The sequence below is a fragment of the Lissotriton helveticus genome, chromosome 12 (genome assembly GCF_964261635.1).
Source record: "Lissotriton helveticus chromosome 12, aLisHel1.1, whole genome shotgun sequence".
NCBI classification, from domain to species: Eukaryota; Metazoa; Chordata; class Amphibia; order Caudata; family Salamandridae; genus Lissotriton; species Lissotriton helveticus.
This window is the reverse complement of record NC_136073.1, coordinates 821,635,509-821,655,118: the sequence shown is the minus strand read 5'-3', so window position 1 is coordinate 821,655,118 and position 19,610 is coordinate 821,635,509. Positions and strand designations below refer to the sequence as shown.

At 43.5% G+C, this 19,610-nt stretch overlaps 1 protein-coding gene across 2 annotated transcripts in view; it reads right to left on the bottom strand.

The window, feature by feature from the left end:
- Positions 1 to 16,903, bottom strand: part of TUFT1 (tuftelin 1) — a 51,602-nt gene extending 34,699 nt beyond the window's left edge. The window contains exon 1 of one of the 2 annotated variants that reach the window (XM_078669647.1): positions 16,718 to 16,903. In XM_078669647.1, coding sequence (XP_078525773.1) covers positions 16,718 to 16,774 — 57 coding nt within the window. In that variant the 5' untranslated portion in view covers positions 16,775 to 16,903. The remainder of the gene's footprint in view (positions 1 to 16,717) is intronic. The other variant, XM_078669646.1, reaches the window with a different exon arrangement.
- Positions 16,904 to 19,610: the final 2,707 nt, after the last annotated feature.

The following is a 19,610-nucleotide window of genomic DNA, read 5'->3' as shown; positions in this document are numbered from 1 at the left end:
AACAGCACAGTTGGCTATAGTATGCACTTCAGTATGCAGATGCCCAAATGTGCAGAATACAAGGCTTCACAGGTGCAGTCACTCAACACACTACAATGGGTGAGACGGCATGGGAAAGCTGGTGAGCCACCACACTGGTTTTCAGGAGTAGTCTCCTCCTAGAGACTCCAGTGGGGAGCTCACTGTCAAACAATGAAATCATCAAGACGGATCACAAACTTCAAAACTGAGGGCATAATAATAATGTACTCCATAACTTGGGGCCTTTGACTAATATGATGCTCAGCCCAGTTTCTGGGGAGTGTACCTGCAAGACATTTGAACAGCTGAAAGATTGATGATCAGAAGTTAGATTTACAGCTACACCACAGTTACGCCTTGCTCTTAAGCCGGAGTGTAGACATCTGAAAAACGTAGACACAATGTAACCAGCACATCACCAATGTATGACAACACAAGTGGCGGGGGTAAATTCGGTTTAGCTTTTCCTGGAATTAGTACACACCCAACTAAAGTTTCAGCAACATGTGGGAGCATCAGAAGATGACAGCACTGAAGAGGTGGATGAAGGCCAACACCTTCAAGAACTATAGCTTCAGGGATTCAAACTCTAATATCTTATCTTCATATGTATTTTTCACTTCGGGCACAAGAAAATTACAGGACGGGCGATTACTGGGGATGATGTAAGGAGAATAAGAGAAGGCATATAACCTGGAGGAGTCCACAAATACTGTGGAGAGTAGTTACCACAGCTCATCGGTATTGCTTCAGTGTGTGTTATCAGATTTATATGGAGCTATAATGCCATTAGTTTAGATTTACAGTGCTGTTAGTTCCTCAGAAAGCATTAAATCAATAAATCTCACAACAACAGATAAGGGGAAAGAAAAAACACTTCCTTCACAGCCCATAGACAAGGATTCAAGCTCTGACGCCCCAAGCAGTGAACAGAAGATTCCCGTAAATGGGGATGCTTTAAAGTTGATGCCAATAGATAAGTCACCACTATCTGGAATGGGTTTACAGAGAAAACTGCTCATTAACAAGACATAGACAATGATTAACTCGGGAAACTGAACCAAAAGCAAGCTCGGAAAAGCCTCTCAAAGCACAGCAGAGAGAGCTTCATATGGTTGTAACACAAGCAGAGACATATTACTAAGGAATAAATTGGTAAGCAGGGTGGACTTTGGGAGACAGGCAAACATAGGGCAGTAACTCTGGTGAAGTGGTTGATTATGGAAATTCCCAGTTTAATGTCGATCTCACCATGCGAGAAGTTTTCTTTTAAATTTATACTGAACTAAAAAAAAAAAATAAAAAAAAAATTTTCAAAGGTCCACAAAACTGCCATAAAAAGAGTGCCATCTTCAACATCTACATGGCCCCCCTCGCAACCATCATCTGACAACACACCCTCAATATCGTATCCTACGCCGATGACACCCAGCTCATCCTCTCCCTCACCCGAGACCCCACCACCACCGCAAAACTCAGCTTCCAGAGAGGAATGCAAGACGTCGCAGTCTGGATGACCAACAGCTGTCTAAAACTCAACGCCGAAAAGACAGAAGTCCTTATCCTTGGAACCACCACTTCAGCATGGGACAACACCTGTTGGTCCACCGCCCTCGGAAGACCACCGAATCCCCTCAGACCACGCCAAAAACCTCAGCATCATACTCAATTCATCACTCGCCATGAACTGACAGGTCAACGCAGTCACGTCCAGCTGCTTCAACACCATCCGCACCCTTCAAAAGACCTTGAAATGTATCCCCCTGGAGTCAAGGAAGACAATCACCCATGCACTCATCACCAGCAGACTGAACTATGGAAACACTCTCCACACCGGCATCAACAAGTCCCTACTCTGCAAACTCCAGACAATACAGAACACCGCGGCCAGACTCGTCCTCGGCATCCCCGGCACGAACACATCAGCCAGCCTGCGGAGACTCCTCTGGCTCCCCGTGAAGAAGAAAGTCACCTTCAAAATCCTCACTCACGCCTACAAATGCATACACAACAACGGACCCAAATACCTTATCGACAGATTAAACTTCCACGTACCCAAAGGAAACCTCTGATCTGCCAACCTTGCACTAGCTGAAACCCTGCGCATCCACAGAGCCAGAGCAGGCGGAAGATCGTTCTCTCACATTGCAGCCAAGACCTGGAACGAGCTACCAACAGACATCAGACGCGCCCCCTCCCTGAACACCTTCAGGAAGGCTTTCAAGACCTGGCTCTTCGGCTGAACGGATCTGCGCATCACCGCCCCCCCCTCAGTGCCTTGTGACCCTCACGAGTGAGTAGCAGGATGACCAGAGTGTGAAAGGAACTCTCAGCTTGTTCGCTGAAGTAAGCACAAAAACGTCTAAAGCAGCGTTTTTTGGGCTACGTCTGCCTAAGATTGCTGCAAAACGCACATCTCATTTTCTTGTGCTCAGAAAACATTAAATCAGCGCCACTGTGCCTGGATGAGGACACTGACGTTTGGTAAGAACTCGTTGAGCCCCCATGCTGTAGTAGAGCCATGGTAAGTTTAAACAACTTTCATCTGTGTCTAGTGCAACACTCGTACCTTTCTGCAACACAGCAGCCTCGTCATAAGTTGAACCACTGTTTAAGTTCTACACAACACTTGACATTGCATCAACCATGTTGTACAAATACAATTACGTTGGTGGGAGGCTATCCTTTACAGCATTGCTTTACATGGGAAACTGTTTACAGGAAGTCTTCATCTGTAACATTGGTTCTAGGCACATATGGCTCTTCAGCACAGAGTGCACCAACAGTGCTCGACCCATAATGCAACACACATATGTCTACCTTGATGGGCACGTCCCGCCCCAAGAGCTTAACCAGGGGTCTGTGTGCAGTGTGCATTATGGAGTCTACACTCATCTCGCGAGACACGCCAACCCAATGAGATCAGGGATAAATTAAATATTTTATACTTCATAGGAGGGTGTTCTTCTACGTGCATTTTTCTTAAAATAAAAAATAAAAAGGACGACCACTCGTTGCAGTCTTGATAAACAGATACACACCACACAAGTAATTTACTGTCATGAGAGAAGGGGTACCACATTGCACTGTAGTTATATTTCCATTCAACTTCATACCTTGACCAGGTGCTTCAGAAAGAAGTGTCTGACAAGTGGCCTGTAAGGATGGGGTTGTAATTTCCTATGTGCTCTTAGTACGTTTTATCGGGTTGCCTTGGTGTGAACTGAAGGATGTAGAAGCTTCTCATCAGCAAACACAAGAAATGTGATGATAGTGGAACAGACTTTAATTACTTATTTAAATGAATAAAATGTATATTTCATAATGTGAGCACGCAAAACGTCTGAATATCCCGTCTACACAACCACACTCCCTTCAGCTCTGTGATACAATTCAAACACACCACATGAAAGAGCTAGGCGTCCTTTAGTAGTACATTTCAAAACAACTGTCCCAAATGTCGCTGTAGGCTACAAGACAGTTACACTACTGCTCTGAGATTAGGCAACACTTAAAAAACAAGCATTTACAATGCAATGGTTTCGCCTTTGGAGAAGTAATATAACTGTCACACAAAATTTACACTGGTCACAAGATTGTTTATACCAGCCACATTGTTTGTTACTCAAGCTGCTAGATGTGTCTTTCAAATGTAAAACCGAGCTGTAACTGCTTCACAGTTTTTATGGTTGCTGCCTCTATAAATATGTTCTAAGAATTCTAGTCTGAAGATTGAGTTGCGCCTCAAAGTTTGTTGTGTTCATAACAATGCATGTACTTGTTGCGAAGCGCTTTATTTCCTAAGTCGGGAGTTTTTAACCTGTGTTCCGCTGACCACCGGGGATCTCCTGTGCGCGCAGACACCCGCGCGGTAACCCGAGCACCTCACAGGGCTGGGCGGCTGTCAGAGCGGCTGCGGCACCTTCAGGGTCCCGGTCACCCTCAAATCCCGAGCCTGCTGGAGAGGGCGTAGCGACCCACTGCTCCGTCCCGCGACCCCTCCCGGGCCGGCTAGCACAGGAGCGCGAGGCTAATGCCGGACAGTGACAGCGGCCCTTTGAGGGTCCTTCGGCCGGCCTCAACTCGTGTGACTGCTTAAGATGGAGAGGGACTCGGGAGTGACTGGACACCTTCCTCCCTAGCCGGAGGAATAACGCACGGGTGCTCCATGCGGGGCAGCGGTCCGAGAGGGGGCCCTCATTGAGGGTCGGTCCCGCAGTCCTCAACTCCTGTGCCTGCTATGGGGACAGACGCCTCTCACTGTCCCACCACAGTTCCAACCGCAGGGCTGGGGTCCCGGTCACCCCGCCTCTGCTCCGACTCCGAGGCTCTAACTAGCAAATAAAGATTATATAGAGACGACCTGAGCGTATAAGCTTTCAAAGTCATACTGGCCCCTAATTAGACCAACTGAGACTTTACGAGGAAGCCACAGTTTGTTATCTCTCGGGTCTGACCTAATACGCTGGGGCTCGGTGCGAATTATTTCTCGACTACTAAATTGTGAGACTAAAAACGCATTTTGTTGTATCTGCAGACCCCCCGACTCCTGCTATCAAACTTTACGTCAATGTTGCCTGATCCCTCCAAAGTATTTGACTGTAACTAACCCCAACCTTTCTGCTCAGGGTGGAGAGAAGGGAAAGAACCGCCTCCTGGCAACGTTGACCGACTGACAACGATGCGAACTCGTCTGTTCCGGGTTCAGTACGTGAGCTATTTTATTATCCTGCGCCAGCACAGGTCCCTAACATCTCTTTTCCAGTGCAGGGTCCCCGGCGGCATGTCATCCCACCGGAGAGCGAGAGGCGCCTTTCGCGGCACTCCAGAACATCCCTAAACTACCATTGCCACAATCTGAATGAACCTTCTAAAAGCATGTTGAGTAGAAGTGGGTATAGTCGTTGCTAACGTCTCTGGTGAGAGAGGTCACTACGTTGATTTAAAACTGCATTATGCAGTGCTTATAAAAAAGTAAGATAGGAGCAATGTCGTAGCAAAGCTGCACTGCAGTGGCCCTAAGGCAAGCAAGGAAATTAGACATCCCAAAACCCTGGTTTGATGGTAAAAAAAACAAGCAGCTACGAGGACACAGGGGGCGGGAGAGGACACGGGAGGAGGGCGGGAGAGGACACGAACGGCGGGAGGGGGGCGGGAGAGGACACGGACGGCGGGAGGGGGGCGGGAGAGGACACGGACGGCGGGAAACGTGCACAGGACAGCGAGGGGGGCGGAAAGGCACACGGAGGGGGCGGGAATGGACAGCGCATCTGAATTCACTTTCAGTGAAAGGGGAGGGAACGGGAAAAAACGTAACTCCGCCCTGGGAAAAAATCTCGGGAACGCCCCCGAATCTGGTCCGGCCTTGACGGACAGATCCGGCACCCAATGGCTAGCCTCCATTTATGGAGCTAGCCAATGAGAGCCGGGGGACGTTCCCGAAGTGCTTAGTGTCGACATAGGATTTCACCTGCGCTGAAAGGCTGCGCAGCAGCCTTCGGCAGGCGAAACCCAAAAAATGGGGGGGGGGGGGGGGGGGACTGAACAAAATATTGCTTGTGGCACCACCTTTGTAAGAGAAGCTTAAACTTGAACCAAAAATCCTCAATTTGAAGATTAGATTAAAAGCCCATTTGAGCAGGGAATGAAGGTGACCCAGGCAGTCGACCAACTCGCACCAAAGATGTAACAGAAGGGAACACACGCACGCATCTTTCGCCATCTTTAAGAGTCGTATTCTAAACCAGGTCGACAGGGTTGGTCATAAGCAACTGCTTTTGGCATTACCCCGTGCCACCCGTTTCAAACAAAGGCTGTGCATTGCACATGCAGGGGAGGTAGGCACTTTAGGAAAAAGCTATGGAATAAAATGGTTGTTTTAATGGATTAGAGAACCCACCCACCTCAAGTAGGGTAATGGAAGTAAGTAGGAAAATGTGCCCTCCATGGTTAGTGTGTTCCAGTACCAGTGAAGCTAGTCTTATCTCTAGTAATACAGAGATCAAAAAAACAATGGAATGGAATGCGGCACCAAGTAATTACTTTTCTCTGAGATTAATTTAAGCACTCCACCCATAACTTTGCATTCCTCGGTCAATGAAAGCCAACCTGGCAATTAGTCTTGCTGAGGGAGGCCTTAACCTCAACTTGATGAACATGGTCGCAGGGGCAGATCGCGACCAGATTTCCCTGCGCCTGGAGCCAGTCGGTACCAGAGACATGAAGTACCACTCTGATCTCCCAATGAAACAAGTGATAGGCATGCAGCACTGTATTAAAGGACTGGCCAGCAGGGCATGCAACCTCCTCACCAGCTCAGGGCTTCACCACCAAACCAACCTGTGAGGTCAATTATTTGGTTTTGATTTAGTAAAGCCCCAAGGAGCGCTCACTGATGCAGACGGCTGCTTCTTAACTCTTCAGTAAGACATGTTCACCCCAGGGGAGGGCTTACCGCCACACTTGCTTTGTTTACCACTACAGTAACCATCCTAATGACGTCTCAACCTCAGAGACGTGTTGTCCCATCGCAGGGTTACAGGTTTCCATAGCAAGGAACCTTCCTCGGCACTCCAAATGGGCATGAACGGATATTTCTGGTTAATTACATCGCTACACGCCCCTGTGTACACTTGTATTACCGGTTTGATATTTGCTATTACTATTGAACACAAATAAACACAAAACAGGTGTCGATAAAGGTGCTGGGGCCAGGAGGAAAGAAGTACCACTTCACAGCACTTACCCTCAGAAGCACAGTACTTTCGAGTCACTATCACTGCCACAAAACCCGCTTTGTGTTAGCATGTCTGCATGATTACAGTATCTCTCAACGCTTTTGAGATGCCAGAACAAACCACTGTTGCTGTATTTAATATAGAAATACATACTCTACAATAAAGTCAACCAAGAGGAACCCTTTGGTGTTTATTGTTGAATTTAATTTTTTTCAATCTTGTTAATCTGCAATCTTTGTATTTGTGAATGTTTGATTACGCTGATATTACTGCAGAAAATCCCCGTCACGTCTGTTAGATTGCTCACAGGACCTACTGTACTGGTTCGGAACTACAGTGAAGAGTTTTGAGGCTTAGTTTATATAAATGAAATCACTTAGCTACTACATTTTAATCCTTCAATAAGTACAGAGCGATAATCATGTACTGTTTAAAAAATTAAAAAATAAAATACATTTGATAAAATAAATAAAATTAAAAAAAGACCCCCCCCCCCCCCCCCCTGCAACGAACACCTGTTAGGCTAAACAGAGGGCCAGCTGCTTCACATGTGCAATTGCGATATTTCTTTCAATGTGATTTTGTGCTTGTGGTGGCTGAAAATATTTCAATGGTGGCTAAAAATATTTCATTAGTGGCTTATTTTGCTTGAAGTACACACAAGAAGTTTTCATGCTTTAATATTGACCCGAAAAATCTGTGTACTATCTTTTATTTTGAAGGGTCTATTGCTCATTACTAAAGATGTATTTTGTTTTTCTAGAGGGGTAAAATATTTACAGTTAAAACAAAAAGCATGTTCTTCCATGAATGCAGTAGAGAGGCAATTGTAAAATGACTCACACCAGTAGGCCTCAGAGTCCTGCTTTGCCAGCGAGACACACATTGTCCAAAGACAACATTTTACAATTGCTAGTTTAACTTTAGTTAATCAACAAAAACTAGACCTAGCGACTGGTTAGACCTTTGACTGAACACGGTTGTTTAATCACAGGTGATGCATCTCAACCAGGTTAGGCTCGTCTGTGAAATTAGGTACACAATTCCCAAAAGCTTTAGGGTCTGCTGCTACAGGACAACAACAACAAAGTAATCTATACATGTTTAACCCCTTGAAAACAAACAGCTGAAAAACAAACTCCATTGAGAACCATCGTTTTTCTCTTAATTTCCTTTACATTTCACATCACGCAGGCCTGTTATCGGCATCGACCACCTCTGCTGCCACAATGTTCTCTGACATTTGTTTTTCTGTTTATTGAGCTGTGAACAAACATGGCGCACATTAATCAAGGGAAAGCAGATATAATGCTTGAATGAGCAAAAGCCAACGTGCCAGACAGGTGTGGAAAGAGATAGTGGAGGCCATTGCAGGACACACAATGACACCACTGAACAAACAGTACCCACTTTGACAAAGAGATCCCTTGATAGCTCCCAGCATACTTGGTTCGGATGACGTCAATTGGATGAGGCTTGGTGCAGATCTTCCTGGCTGAAAGGGTTGTACACAACCAAGCACTGTAGAACTTTCAGTGCAGGACTTTCAAGTGATGGGTGATCAGACCAGGAATCTGGAGGGTGCACAGTTTCGATTGCGGATGAGGCAATGTGTGTAGAATGAGATGACTGGTGCAGAAACAGTAACCACTGTAGCCTAATACTAAGCAAGGGACCGAGAATCAGGGCCAGATCGTACATGAATTGACTATTGTCCTCATTTCACAGAGAAGAGGGACTTAAGCGCTTGATATAATTGCCTATATTTTCACAGATACACGTAGCCTCAATTAAACTGGCACTTCCTTTACAATATGCATTTCCATAGACCTACCAATTTTATTTGGTGATTTTACCTCTAAAGATTTCTGTATCTACAGTTTTTTCTTGTGGCTTAATTCTGGTGTCAATCTGTTTCAATAAAGTGCTGCATAGAGGCGATGTGGCATGTAGACAGGCTTGGGGAAGTGCATGTTTTCTGCTGTCGTAATGCATACAGTGAGGATGGCAGTGTGCTCACACTGCCTAGCCTCTTTTAGAGTTCCATTTTTAAGGATCAGTACAAGTTGGTTTTCACACCAGTTCCTAGACAGGAGTTTCTGGATACAGTCAGTGGCACTTTGTCAGAGTCTCGCAGTTCTTCATAAACAGGGTCCATAGTTGTCACGAATCGATTACAAATAAAATAAAAATGTCAGTTTCAGATTTCCTCCAATGACTTCTCTTTTCATCTCTTTGCCAACAAGAGAATCTTCTCTGTCCTCACCCTTCCACTCTCTCTCCTTCAAGCTACAATCTGCCTGCATCTCAGCTGTTCAAAATAGGATGGCCTTCCACTTGCTCGATTCCAAGACAGATTATCGATTGACCTCCACTTCCCAACTCTGACTCCTGCTCCAACATCACTCCACCAGCACCCTGGTGTGACATTTGGCTCACACAGGATGCTGCTGTGAATCACCTTCAAAACCATTCCTGCTAGGCTCCAACTAACAAACCCATGGAAGAGTCACCCACATCTCTTTTTTTACAATACCATATTCCTGATGATGTAAAAGCAATAGTACATGATAAAATGACGATCCTCTTTCTGCTGCCAAAGTCATTACCTTTTCTAACGCAACAAAACTGCCAGAGGTTTGGAAGGGGCTGCTCTAACAATCACGTAAGCCGTCAGGACAGTAGCCTGAAATGAGGCGCAACTTGGGCTGGGCATCGATCTGCATCCGTACCTGGGACTGACAAGCTGTGGAGGCATCACTCTTGGAGGCGGCACGGTGTGTTACCTTGCTTCGTGTGGTAGGGTGGTTAACTGCTTTTGCTGGATCTAGCAACACAACAAATTCTAGTTTGCAACCTTGTGGTACTGGCTTAAAAAGCCATTCTAGGTCAGCTGCAGGCATTTTAAAGGAAAAAAATGGCTGCCCCCCCCATGCACCACAATTCTCTTAAGTCATCATAATAATAGATGGACTATAATGAAATACATACTTTTCACTGTGTCACTGTAATAGAGAATGTTAATACAATTATCAATATTTCCATCCAAAGGTCGGAACAAAAGTGGAGAGAAGAGGGGTGTCACTACACTGAATTCCTGACGAGATCACTGTGAACCTGGTAGATGGGGCACCAGATGAGCTTGGAATGAACTGGTAGTGGCCCGTAGGCAGTGGGCACTCCTGCAAAGCTTGGGGCAGGCTATATGTCTGGATGCCCACATCTTACTATTATTGAACCAGATAACATACCCAAACTGCTTCAAAGTAATAGACTGTGACCGACTATAAATTGCAACCCCAAAGCGGTCTTCTCGAATATATCATGTAACAAAACTAAAGTGTTTATGAATTTATGACTGTTCTCATGTAAAGCACTTGGACACCCATCTAACATAGTCTGCGCTATATAGAACTGAAAAATAAATGTAAATAAAACAGAGGCTGTTGGTGTTCGATAACTGTAAATAATAATCCAAAATGTTTTTATTAAAAAGAGCTGTGAATGGTCAGTGTCTTTTCCTCAAACACATTCACTGTGTATGTTATTAACAACTAATTGGTGTATAGACAAAGTGTTCAGGAAGGATTACAAAAACCCTAGTTCTGAATCAAACATTGGAGCAGACGTCAATGTCCTCACCCTTTTACACCTGGAGGATGGAAATGCCCTTTATTGAGGTAGGAGCAGGTACACCTCTGGCTTCCATTAAACACTCTACATGCAGCTGCTAGGCAGACCTCACTTTATAACATGTCATTTGCTACTACAGGAAGCCAGAACACCACACAAGGCAAAGGCGGGCAAACACCTAGTGGAGACGTGTATTCTATGGTGGCAACAAAACACCTCAAGCCAAATAAATAAGGTGCTTCTGCTTAATTATTTAACACATGCATAAATAAATGCACACACAAACCACACTACCAACAGGGACTTTAAGTATTCACAAAGTAACGTGATCCTCTTCCAACTATTAGAGTTAGCAGGAGATAGCACAGAAAGTTTAATTTCAGTTACTGGAGACAGAATATTACAAATATAACCCTTGAAACGCACACATGCCATTCTATAGGCCAAAAAAATGGCCCAAAGTAACTTTTTTCAATTCACCTCTCTTGGGAGCATATATCCAGTGTTCTTTCATCCGGTCTTTAGGAAGGGAATGACATTTTATATTTTGTTAACAAGGTGCAGATGTGGTCAAAGTTATTCAGGGACAAAACATATTTCTGGAGTAGATGAACAAATTCCCCTTCCCACAATTTAATATTTGCTCTTCGTGATAGTCTAATCTACTGGCCAGATCTACACCAAGGTGGCATTGAAAAGAAGTTTGTAAAATGTGGAATTTCAAAATGTGAATCTTAAGCGTTTCTCAAGATAATAGCAATTAAATATGTATTGGACCACAAGCATAACAGTTCATTCCACTAACATATACCAATCAGCGCTCAGGCCTGAATTTAAATATTTAATAATAATTGATAGGAGCCATTCCTGATCCTCAGACAAGCACAAGTTGCTTGAGGGCATGTCTATTTCTTTTTGACCATGAACATCTGAGAGTTCTCTCACCATTGGCCATCTTTGATCTAAAACACAAACACCATAAAAAGACAAACATTGGCAAAGCCAAAGAGCTCTGTCCATAGCTAGACTGGTGCAACTTTTTTTCTGATGGAAGCATACGATACAAAAACAAACAATGCCACTCCCAAAATACGGCAGCCACGTGCTCATAAAAATAAAGGAGAAAAAAAGGGTAAAAAAACCTAACCATTACACATAATTTTAGCAAAAACATGCATTAGATGCTTGCTAGCTGGAAGGTAGTCCTATATCAAGCAAAAATAATCATTTTTAGTTTTAATGTACCTCACAGGTGAATCGGATTCTTAATGGCGCAAAGAAAATCTAATATATACTTTGAATTACTGTAACCTAAAGACAGTTAAAAAAAAAATTATGAAACAGAAGGATAAAAAAAACGTAACTATAAAAGCACTAGCAAGTAAAGCTTTGGCCTAGCAGCCCCTGCCCTGAAGGGCACTTCTATTTAAAGAGGATGTGCACATGCGATCAGATAAAAATGCCATCATTCAGTTTTATAAGTATAGCCACTTTTTTAATTCATGCCAAGGACGATAAGGTTGCCCGGTTAAGATCAAGACTTGGGGCCCATTAGGATGACGGGCGGACTTTGTCCGCCCGCCATCCTGTCGGACAACGGGACCGTCCGCCATAGTGGCGGGGGTCCCGTCCTCTGAATTAGGATGCACCCGCCACAGTGGCGGGTGCATCCCGCATTTTTATCATTGCGGCGGGCGGTGCTAAAAAGCAACGCCCGCCGCAATACTAAAAAAAGCATGTTGTGCGTTTCAAAGCACAACATGACAGGCACCGCGTGGTGCCTGCCATGTTGCACTTTGAAATGCGGGGGGGTACCATAGGTACCCCCCATGTGCACCCCCGGAGTCCCAGGGGGCCCGCAATGGGCCCCCGCAGGGAGTCTCTGCATGCCTCGGAAAGGCATTCCCCAAAGCCCATCCTAATATGGCTGCCGGTGTCTGATAGACACCGCCACCATATTAGACCTTTTCCGCCACAGTCGCAAGGCGACCGTGGCGGAAAAGCGACGGACGGTCTTCCTGTCCGCCGCGGACCACCCAGCCACCCTAATTTGGCGGGGGTCGTTTCAGTGAGGATGGCGGGCGGATTGCCCCCGCCATCCTAATCGGCCCCTTTATTTTGATATTACAATGTTGCACAAGTTAAACGTTTTTCTCTTTAAAAAAATATGTAGGTACATAAAGCTGTTGCAAATTACATGGACAATTAATTTGCAGTGGCCTTTGATGTTATTTAATTAGCTGTTTTTACATTTGTATATTTTAGATTAATGATATTAGTGTTTACATTTTTGTTATACCTCACACTTTTCTCATTCAGTTTTTTTGGAATTTACTTTGATAGGTCTTATTTTATGGTTGGATTGTGCAGCGCCAAGATACCTTACAAAACAGTTAAATATATTGAGTTTATTAACAATATTTCTTCTATCACAAGTTCAAATATACCTTAACGGGCAATCTCTCCAACAAGGTCACCCAATTACGGGGAATTCAATTAACATTTAAATGTTAACACTTAAGTGGAAAAATGTAGGGTTTTAAACTCAATTGTATTAATTTGGGCTGGTGACTATTTTGGAGAACGTCTGCATTAAATTACGGTTTCCTGCTTGAGCAATCATCTTGAACTTGGGCAACCCATATTGTCAATTATTCACCAAGATTATGCAGGGCATACATCTGAAACTCCTTCCAGCAAAACTGATAAGTGAATCACAAAGCCGGTTTTACAAGCTAGAATGCCACCTACACCTAAAGAAACTGTTCCAAGGCTGGACTTTACTAATTCATAAGAGGTATCTCGAAGAGCATCTATGGACACTCCCAAGACAATTTTAGTAGCAGGGAGTAATATAATGCAAATGAGGTAAACAGCAATACTCCCACTACTTTGTCGGCCTTTCGAAATATTTGCAATACCTTTTGCCACACTTATCTGCATTTCCAAACATGTATCTCCCCAAAATGCAGTTTCCTCATTGGCCAAGAACTATGTAGTACTTTCTTAATCCCTCGCAGGTTTAGTATCACTTATTCATAAAAATTAGGCCAAACAAAAGGGAAAAAAAGAAAATCCAGCTTGTATCCACATTTGTCTGATTTCAGGAGGAAGAGGTAAACCAATAACAAAGTGTAAGAAAGGCAAAAGCATGACCTCAACCCCCCAAAAAAATAAAAATAATAAAACCTTCATAACCACACTCACAGATTTAAACTGGACAAAGGAAGCACAGCATTGGTAATGTGGGAAACGAAATGGCTACCAAGCGACTGAATATCATCTCTTTGGGTATGCACTTCTGATCCGAAAAACACGGCTGCGTCATCCCTCAATGCATGCCAAGGAATTAACAAGGACTCTAGATTACCCTGTTTAGCTCAGACGGGTGTGGCTGTCAACATCGAAACTGCCAATTTCACAAGAGCCCGCCACATTATCATTTATTTACATGAAGATTTGCTTCGGGCATGGAGCCAGGCCTGTATGGCCATCAGCACTTATCGGTTCTGACGTAAAAGAGAGCGTTACACTTGGATATGGATGTACGTCACTGTCGGCACACTCTTAGGAAGAATATTAAAACCCAGGTTTGTTATGTACCTGGCGAGCAAACTGTCAGTCAGATGAGCAGAAGGAAAATCTCAAATTTTCAAATTTTGGCGCCGGGAAAAGATTTTTGGGTAGCTAAACGCCCAACAAATTCAAACAATAATAAATGAATGGAAGGTGTTCAGGCATGCTATACAGTATGTGTGTATAGTGTTTTAAGAGAAGGACAAGGCCTTTGCTGGCATCTGGGCTCATCCACATTGTTACGCTGCAGTCATTTGTAAAATCTCTCATGTCAATAAGTTTTTATGTTTTAAGTATCATAACGTAGCATTTATATGCGGCCGAATACTACAATTGACCCTCATTTATGCTTCTGTACAGTCAAGGATTAGGTTATCCTGTATGATGTGCATGGTCTATAGAGTTTGGATCTATAGCGTAGCCTATGTGGAACATTTGGGTGTTGTGTTTTAGAGAGGTTTTCCAATCATGTTGCTGCACAGCAAGGTGTGAGAAAACAATGCTGTGCTTCTGGAACTGTGACTTGTCTGACCTATGGGTGAAGTTACCTTGTGTGTGAGCAAGAATCGTGGAGAACAGGCAGAAATACATCTCTAAGGAAACTGATATTTGCAGAGGATGCCTATCCATATGATGGTGAGTAAGGGGCCCCTTCAATGGATGCCCCGTACTTGTCACCGCTATTCATGACTTGATACTGTAGGAAAATAAACTGCCTTTCCATACTCTGGCGAATTTGGGGAGAAGTTTTTTTATCACAAGTCATCCACTCGTTACAGAGGCCCGAAAGTCAAAATGGTCGACAAATTGTTTTTAATCACAAACCCCAGATCTTGCACTGCCATCGTACAAGCGCAAAATACAACCGAAAACGACATGCGAGCATGCAATATTAATATTAAACAGCCATACTCTACAAATATAAACCAATAGGACTCCTGCCGTCTTTGTGGAAGTTAAAGAGCCATCTAACGTGGAGGGAAAAACACTGCACTCTTTACCCTGTCCTGCATCTCTAACCAACAGGCATTCTAGTTAGTTGATTTATTTGATGATGTCACCTGGAGTTTTGAAATGCATTACATCATTCGCCAGATGGACCTTTAAATATCCACTGAGTAATATTTGCCAGCAACTACTCCCATGCTTGTTGAATGGTAACATTAAAGTAATACTTTTTAAACCGGTGGCTAACCTAAAAATGTGAGGGTTGCTGAAATTTTCTAGCGACATTAGCCATTGTGACGTGTATTTTCTCAAAGGCTGCGGCTTAGAGAAAGCCATATGATTCAGCCCTTAGCAGAATTACTCGCAGGCTGCTCGCTAACAGCCACAAATCTCTGCTCCATGCAAAACCTGTTATTTAGGGAGTTAGCACAAAGCTACCTCATATACTACGGCACACCCAGCTTCGAAGCGTAGGCAAGAGGGGTGCTGCTGAGACCAGTCAAGTCCGGTGGCTCAGAGGGCGAATGCATCCACTCCAGTAATCTGTCTGACCTTATAGGATCCACGCAGTCCCATTTAGGCTTTCATCCTTCAGGTCAATGAGATGAGGCCCACTGAACTGGTTAACAATAAACGTATTATTCAGCACCCTGGAGTCATGGTGAGCTTTTGTAAATGCATATTATGTTACACTTTGAGAATGCACACAAGCACCAGTTAACAACTACAATGCAAGCCTGTCCTCCCTTCGGTTGAAAATTCACTACTTTGAAAAAATTCTGCCCACGGACATATCCCATAACTATCTGGGTCAAACCAAGGTTCAAACTATGTGATTGAATCAGATATCCCTGCGGTTGAATGCAAACTTGCACTACCGTGACACTGTGTGTGTTCTAAGACAATGGCAAGGGCCTTCGGTGCAACCAAACTCTGCACTTGTATTTTGTGCGATTTACGTCAATTGATGTAACCCAACCCTTTACTAGACTATGCCAATACACCTCCTGTACCATAGTGTAACCCAGCTGTCTCTGGCAGAGCACCCCCAGAAATATCTCTGCAATCAACGTATGACCAGAGGCGCCTCTTGAAACCTCACTACACCAGTCATTGATAGGCAGAAAGTCGATTCGGTCTACAATCCTGGCAAGCAATACATCCAGGGCCTAGTGGAATTAAATTGTACTTCCCTCACAGGACTATAAAGGAGGTGTTATAATGCGTCATCTATAACGAAGCAATAACCTGTGTGTTAGTACCCCATGACATCAGCAGCAAATGCCACCTAAAATATTACAAGCAATTTACAGCCAATTCGAACTTGCCCAAGGCTAAAGTTGTTCAAAAGTTGTACAAAAACTGGCCTCTTAAGAGAGGGGTACATTTACAGTATTCGTCACTTTAGGGTGTAAATTATAAATCACCAATATGTCATAAATCACTAATGGCTTACGGCTACCATCATGGCAGGTTAATTATAACTTTAAAAGTACAAATATTTTTAATACGATCACTTTCGCTCCACTTAAACAAATAAAGCAAAGTCTAATCAGAGAGTCAGGCAGTTACCGGCACCGTGGATGAAAGACAAACATACCAGCGCCATTAATTCAACAGAAAAAAACACAGCGCTTTCACATTTTTCTCACACACGAGAGAAAGGAATAGCTAGAGCCCAGGGGAGGGATTTGAAGCAAAAACAGAAAAGTGCGTAATTTATTTTTGCCATACCTGGGCTCAAAGGAGTTATGACAGTGGTGTTATCCAAATACAGACAACCCGCACTTGTGCCTACTCACCGAGTCCGCCTCGGGCTTCAGCTGCTGCAGGGTGCACAGGCTGCGGGCGCCACTCATCTTCGCGCAGGGACTGGGAGCGGATGCTAAGGCGGCCAGGGGTCCGGGCAGGCTCCGCTCTTCCCTCGCTGTCAGCTCCGACTACAACTCAGCCTCTGCCGCCTCACTCAACTGTGCAAAGAGGAGGGCGGTTGTGACAGGAGCGCGCGCGCCCGCCCCCGGACGTCGATTGGCTGACGCTCCCACAAACAGCAAGCGACTTCGTTGTTACTAAAATAGAAAACATAACGGCCATCTTGGTCGGCCATCTTGGTCGGCCATTATTTCGGCTAAGTGTACAAATTTAATATGAAAAATGTACACATTTAATATGAAGTAAAATATAAATATATGCACTTTCAATTTAGAAATATGCTTTTCAGTCTAGATAGAACGAACACTTCATGTACGTGTATGTTAGTTAACAAAGCAAATTGGACGTTTCATTTTGTCGACCACTAAAAAAGCTAATTTTATAATTGTTGTGTATGAGTAAACCCCGTTAGTAGACGTTTACAATAACTCGCTGTACTGAACAGAGAAGCTTTATATATCAAGATGGCCGTCGCCTTCACGTGAGAAAGACATGCTAATGATACTGTCTTTGAGGTTTCGGCTAAACTCCGAGCTGTGGCTCCACCAATGAAACCACTGCACACCTGGTCGGGCGCTCCTGCCTTTGATGACTCAGGAGGTTTCCACACAAAACAGCAGCAGTGAGAGGGAAAACTCCTCAGTACCTCATCTTTAATAGTGAGGGGGATGCCTTACTGATAGAGGTTGTGTAAGTAGCTCTGCCCCCTGAATTAGTTTAAGTTCCATTTATATAAGGGATAAAGTACCCCCTGCCATACATTACAGGTATATTGCAAGTCATCGAGGAGTTCCATAACTTTATAATCAGCAACTGAGTACGTCACTAGTCACTGATTATAAAGAAATTAGAGACATGCATTTATACAGGGATTACAGAATCGCATCTATTGTACAAAGCTTACCACCACTACTGAGATGTTCAAGTACTTTACAGCGATGCATTACCCCGGAACCCAGGGTTAGAGGTAAATAGATATAAGATGAGTGCATTTATTATAGTGTTGAATCGGGATGGAGTAATTAACAAGCATTTGCAATGCATAAGGTCTCGCATTAGGAAAGTGTGAGCTATTGGTATTGTAAATGACACATTTTTTATTTATGTGTTGGTTTTGAAAATAGCAAAAATAATAGCTTTGTCATTTACAATGCCAATAGTTATAACTTGCGACACCTATAGCATTTGTAATGCAATATGTGTTGTATTCACGTGACTTAGATGTATTGATATTACAAATAACAATGGCTTTTAATTTTTTAAATAATTAATACTTAAATAAAAGGTATTGTAATTTATAATGGCAATAGCTTAAACTTTTGTAAATAACTTTTGTGAAGAATATGTTCAGTGTATTTTATTGTGACGAAAATCCAAGAACATAAGTGAAATACTAACCTCTTTTTGTGACATTTGTAATAAAGCTTGAAACATTGAGAGAACCTATTTGACCCAGTTGTTGTTGAATGGTTGCACAGATTGATGCTGTGGTGGCGCTGAGTGATGTTGTGGTGGCGACTAGTGATGCTGTGGCATTCAATGATCCTGTGGTAGCGCATAGTGATGTTGTTGTGCCCCTTAGTGATGCTGTGGTGATGCGATAGATAGAGTGAGTGGGATAGATAGATAGAGTGAGGGCGATAGATAGATAGAGTGAGGGCGATAGATAGATAGAGGGAGGGAGGGCGATAGATAGAGTGAGGGAGGGCGATAGAGAGATTGAGTGAGCGAGATAGATAGATAGATAGATAGATAGATAGATAGATAGATAGATAGAGTGAGGGCGATAGATAGCTAGACAGATAGATAGAGTGATGGCGATCAGTATCTAGATAAATAGATAGATAGAATGAGGGCGATAGATAGATAGATAGAGTGAGGGCGATAGATAGTGAGGGCAATAGATAGATAGTGAGGGCAATAGATAGATAGATAGATAGAGTGAGGGTGATAGATAGATAGTGAGGGCAATAGATAGATAGATAGAGTGAGGGCGATAGCAAGATAGAGTGAGGGCGATAGATAGAGTGAGGGCGATAGAGTGAGGGCAATAGATAAAGTGAGGGCGAGCGATAGAGTGAGGGCGATAGATAGGGTGAGGGCGATAGATAGAGTGAGGGCGATAGATAGATAGAGGGAGGGAGGGAGATAGATAGATAGTGAGGGCAATAGATAGATAGTGAGGGCGATAGATAGAGTGAGGGCGATAGATAGATTGATAGATAGAGTGAGGGCGATAGATAGAGTGAGGGCGATAGATAGACTGAAGGCGATAGATAGATAGATAGATAGATAGAAAGATAGATAGATAGATAGATAGATAGATAGATAGATAGATAGATAGATAGATAGAAAGATAGATAGATAGATAGATAGAGTGAGGGCGATAGATAGATAGATAGATAGATAGTTGTGTGTGTGGTTGTGTGTGTGGTTGTGGTTGTGTGTGCGTGGTTGTGTGTGTGTGGTTGTGTGTGTTATGCTTTGTTTTGCAATGCTATGTTTTGTTATGCTATGATATGTTTTGTTGTGTTTGGTATGCTATGTTTTGCTAGGCTATGATATGTTTTGTTTTGTTATGCTATGTTTTGTTGTGTTAAGCTATGCTATGTTTTGTTGTGTTTTGCTATGTTTTGTTATGTTATGTGTTATGTGTTTTGTTATGCTATGCTATGTTTTGTTATGTTATGCTATGTTTTGTTGTGCTATGCAATGTTTTGTTTTGCTATTCTATGCTTTGTTTTGTTATGCTATGCTATGTTT